This window comes from Oryctolagus cuniculus, chromosome 3 (genome assembly GCF_051225735.1).
Source record: "Oryctolagus cuniculus isolate XC-2025 breed Fujian yellow rabbit chromosome 3, ASM5122573v1, whole genome shotgun sequence".
In the NCBI taxonomy this organism is placed as follows: domain Eukaryota; kingdom Metazoa; phylum Chordata; class Mammalia; order Lagomorpha; family Leporidae; genus Oryctolagus; species Oryctolagus cuniculus.
In genome coordinates, this window is record NC_142869.1 from 63507719 (window position 1) to 63512568 (window position 4850).

At 43.3% G+C, this 4850-nt stretch overlaps 1 protein-coding gene across 1 annotated transcript; it reads left to right on the forward strand.

Moving 5' to 3' along the window:
- The first annotated feature begins 814 nt into the window (after nucleotides 1-814).
- On the forward strand, nucleotides 815-4627 carry IFT70B (intraflagellar transport 70B). The gene has a single exon (XM_070070622.2). It carries the CDS (start codon nucleotides 1071-1073, stop codon nucleotides 3066-3068), a length of 1998 nt encoding a protein of 665 aa, XP_069926723.1. The 5' UTR covers nucleotides 815-1070; the 3' UTR covers nucleotides 3069-4627.
- Nucleotides 4628-4850: the final 223 nt, after the last annotated feature.

A 4850-nucleotide genomic window follows, 5' to 3' on the forward strand; every position in this document is an offset into this window, starting at 1 on the left:
TAACAATAGAAAAACAAAAATGACTTTCTGGGCGTTCTCTAAGTCTGCATAGAGATCAAACTCAGAACCTGAAGTGTGGAATGTAGGCAGTTTGTTTTCATTTTAGCTGAAAGAAAATCCACTTCTGGTCAGCTCAGTAATATCCAAAACCATTACAGCCTGCGAGCAGAGGGTGAGTATCTCAGTCTCTCACAGGCCCTCATGTCACTGGCTAACCTAGTAAAGGAGCAAATTTTAGTTTCTTTTTCCTTTGGAAAAGACAAGGCCGTGCATGTTCTAATGTTTCTAGCTGGCAGTGTTGCTTGGAACACCACGGCAGCACACAACACCAACTTCAAAAATCAGGAAATGCTTGGTAATATCCACTGTTAACGAAAAGGTGGGCGGGAGATACTTGGACCTAAAACTCATCCTCTGCCTGTACCGGGGAAGAATGACAGCACTTTTCCCTTTCTTCAACTTCTAGAAACGAACAAAATTAAGATGTTGGGTGGCTGTGTCATTCTGTTTTTAGAACGTGTGCTCTCAGGACAGCATAAAAAGAACCTACACTAATTCTAACTTAATCCCAGGGAAATAACCCGCTTTCCCAAACTGTTCCCTTCATGGAAACAACGCGAAACGACCCCAATAAGTGTGTAACGCGAGTTGTACGAGCCTCAGAATCACGGACGACGTCGGGGCCTAGTCCATTCTCCAAGGAACCCAGAGACCTGAGAACACCACAAAAACCGCAAACTCCCGAAGGCTGAGGGTCCGGGCGGCTGAGACTACGCCTCCCAGCATGCTGCGCGGCCACATCCCGAGCGGCACCGCGACGGGAACGGTGCATGCCGGAATGTAAACTTCCGCCTCTGAACGGCACGGAGGTCTTTCTTTTCCCCTGCATGACTCACACAACTCGCCAGTACTGAGTCTACGAACAGAATGTGGGACACTGAGAGATACATCAGATGGTTATTGTTTATTCTGAACGGAGTCCTTCCGCTGCCAAGTAATCTCCGAAAAGACTTCCGCTTCCGGTTGCTGTGTTGCCGTGGTAACAAGTTCACAAAACGAACTGGGCAGTTATGGCGGGCCTGAGCGGCTCGCAGATTCCGGATGGGGAGTTCACCGCAGTCGTGTACCGGCTCATCCGGGATTCTCGCTACGCCGAGGCGGTGCAGCTGCTGGGCGGAGAGCTGCAGCGCAGCCCGAAGAGCCGCGCCGGCCTGTCGCTGCTGGGCTACTGCTACTACCGCCTGCAGGAGTTCGCGCTGGCCGCCGAGTGCTATGAGCAGCTGAGCCAGCTGCACCCAGAGCTCGAGCAGTACCGCCTGTACCAGGCCCAGGCCCTGTACAAGGCCTGCCTGTTTCCGGACGCCACCCGGGTCGCCTTCCTCCTGCTGGACAACCCCGCCTACCACAACCGGGTCCTCCGCCTGCAGGCTGCCATCAAGTACAGCGAGGGTGATCTGCCAGGGGCCAGGAGCCTGGTGGAGCAACTGCTCAGTGGGGAAGGCGGAGAGGAGGGAGGGGGAGAGAACGATCCCGATGGCCAGGTCAACCTGGGTTGTTTGCTCTACAAGGAAGGGCAGTATGAAGCTGCATGTTCCAAGTTCTTTGCGGCCCTGCAGGCCTTGGGCTACCAGCCTGACCTTTCTTACAACCTGGCTTTGGCCTATTACAGCAGCCGGCACTATGCGCCGGCACTGAAGCACATCGCTGACATTATTGAGCGTGGCATCCGCCAGCATCCCGAGCTGGGTGTGGGCATGACCACTGAGGGCATTGATATCCGCAGTGTTGGCAACACTTTAGTTCTCCACCAGACTGCTTTGGTAGAAGCCTTCAACCTCAAGGCAGCCATAGAATACCAGCTGAAAAACTATGAAGCGGCTCAGGAAGCCCTCACTGACATGCCTCCTAGGGCAGAGGAAGAGTTGGACCCTGTGACCCTGCACAACCAGGCACTAATGAACATGGATGCCAAGCCTACGGAAGGGTTTGAAAAGCTCCAGTTTTTGCTCCAACAGAACCCCTTCCCCCCAGAGACTTTTGGCAACCTGTTGCTGCTCTACTGTAAATATGAGTATTTTGACCTGGCTGCAGATGTCTTGGCAGAAAATGCCCATTTGACTTACAAGTTCCTCACACCCTACCTCTATGACTTTCTGGACGCCATGATCACTTGCCAGACAGCTCCTGATGAAGCTTTCGTTAAGCTGGATGGACTAGCGGGGATGCTGACCGAACAGCTCCGGAGACTCACCAAACAGGTACAGGAAGCAAGACACAACAGAGACGAGGAAGGTATCAAAAAAGCAGTGAATGAATATGACGACACCCTTGAGAAGTACATTCCGGTGTTGATGGCTCAAGCAAAAATCTACTGGAACCTTGAAAATTATTCAATGGTGGAAAAGATCTTCCGCAAATCTGTGGAATTCTGTAATGACCATGACGTGTGGAAGCTGAATGTTGCTCATGTTCTGTTCATGCAGGAAAACAAGTACAAAGAAGCCATTGGATTTTATGAGCCCATAGTTAAGAAGCATTATGATAACATCCTCAATGTCAGTGCTGTTGTTTTAGCTAACCTCTGTGTTTCCTATATCATGACAAGTCAAAATGAAGAAGCTGAAGAGTTGATGAGGAAGATTGAGAAGGAGGAAGAGCAGCTCTCCTATGATGACCCAGACAAGAAAACCTATCATCTGTGTATTGTGAATTTGGTGATAGGAACACTTTATTGTGCCAAAGGAAATTATGATTTTGGCATTTCTCGAGTTATCAAAAGCTTGGAACCTTATAATAAAAAACTGGGCACTGATACCTGGTTTTATGCCAAGAGATGCTTCCTGTCCTTATTAGAAAACATGTCAAAACACACAATCATGCTACGTGACAGTGTTATTCAAGAATGTATCCAATTTCTAGAACACTGTGAACTTTTTGGCAAAAACATACCTGCTGTTATAGAACAACCCCTGGAAGAAGAAAGAATGCATATTGGAAAGAATACAGTCACATATGAATCCAGACAGTTAAGAGCTTTGATTTATGAGATTATAGGTTGGAATACGTAGTAATGGCTGATAATGGCTTTTATTATAATGGCTCTGTTTTGTACATCTTGCACTATAATATCTCTGCTTAGCTTTTGGCATCTTTATATTTTTACATTTTGAATTTTGTACTCCTTAGAATTATAACAAAAATATTAGATAAAGCTTTGAGTTAAATCTACCACACAGTGAAATAATGTAAGAACTTTACCCCAGGAAAAATTCAAAATTGATGAATGCTGTGTTTGTTAGAACTTGTAATGGCTGCTTCCCCTCCTGTATCATGTAGGTTTTTATTCATCTTTAAGGGTCACTGCACAAGGGTTACATCAACTGGTAGTAGGCTCCATTAAGTCCAGAAATCAGTAGTAATTAATGTATAAGACTTTAGATGTTTAATAATCATTTCAGGGATTGTGTGTTTAACAGCTTACCCTCATTAATATATTAATTTGTAATGTGTATGTTTTATGTAGAGTTTAGAATAGTGTTTTTCCAGTGCAACATAATGCTTTTCTAATCAAGATTCCTTGTGCTATAAATGAATTTTTTAGTGTGCAAGATTCATTGGGAAATCTTGTATCCTTAATAAAATTATGGTGCTATGGTGTAGAGACAAAAAGCAATTATCATGAAAACATATTTCATTGTTTGCTTTTGCCCAACTTGTTAATAATATGAATACATGAATAAGTACTATCATTGTTTTTCATTTATTTTTAATAGTGACTAACAGCACAGGTACTAAAAACTGATATCTTAATTCCTACCTTTGTGTTTGTAATTTAGGATATGCTAGAGTTGTTATTGTGTTGTAATCACATGGCTACATGGCCCATAGCCCACCAAACTCCTTCCCTACCCCTATAATTAATGAAAAGGTCATTATATCTTAGATTCATAATGCTAGTTTCCAGTTCATAAATTCTGGTTGAGTTCCCATTGTGAACCTCACTCATTCTGGTCAGGTATTTTGTTTTCTGAACCCTGCAAGAGCTTTAATATTTTTCTACTCCTTATCCTTTCACTTCATAGATGTAACCCCATTTTGACCTCACTTAGGAAAAATAAAAAATACTGGCTTCAATCATTTCTGATTCTAGAATTTTTTTACCTAAAAACTGGAAATTTGGTTCCAACTTAATAGCTTTCTTTCTGGTAGATAAGGAACCCCAGTCATAATGAACTGCTTATGTTTTTCCAGCATGAAGAAACCATTGAGCTACATGGATACCCAGATGAAGTATGTTCAGCATAGTTCCTCTGTAGCATGACTGCTGGTTGTTCAATTCTATTGGATTAGAAAATTTGACTTTGAAGTACAATGGTTTTGAATTTTTGCTATGTTTAGTGTTAATTATCTGAGCTGCCATCATAGTGATGCTTTAATCCCATGTATGGAGAATCATCAAAGTTTAATGACCTCTTCAGTGTATCCCAGAGCCACATTCTGTCTGGGAACAGTTCTTCAAAAACTTCTGAACTAAAAAAAATGTTGGTGCAGTAGCTCTGTGTCCCTCTCAATCTCCATAACCCCTTTACTTTGGAGAAGTAAATAAAGTGAAATCTTATTTTCAACATCCACGTTAAAATTTTTTTCCTATTTCCTCAAAACTTTTCGTGTGTGTGTGTGTGTGTGTGTGTGTGTGTATGTAATGTAAACTGTCCAAAAACAAATGTTTTCCAGATTCCCTTTTGTAAATGGCTTGGCCTTTATTTGGCTACCATTTGTTTACCCAGGTGCTGTATGGTTGTGGTTTGAATGTATGTGTGTAGGTGTAATTTAGCTTTTAGAACATAAGA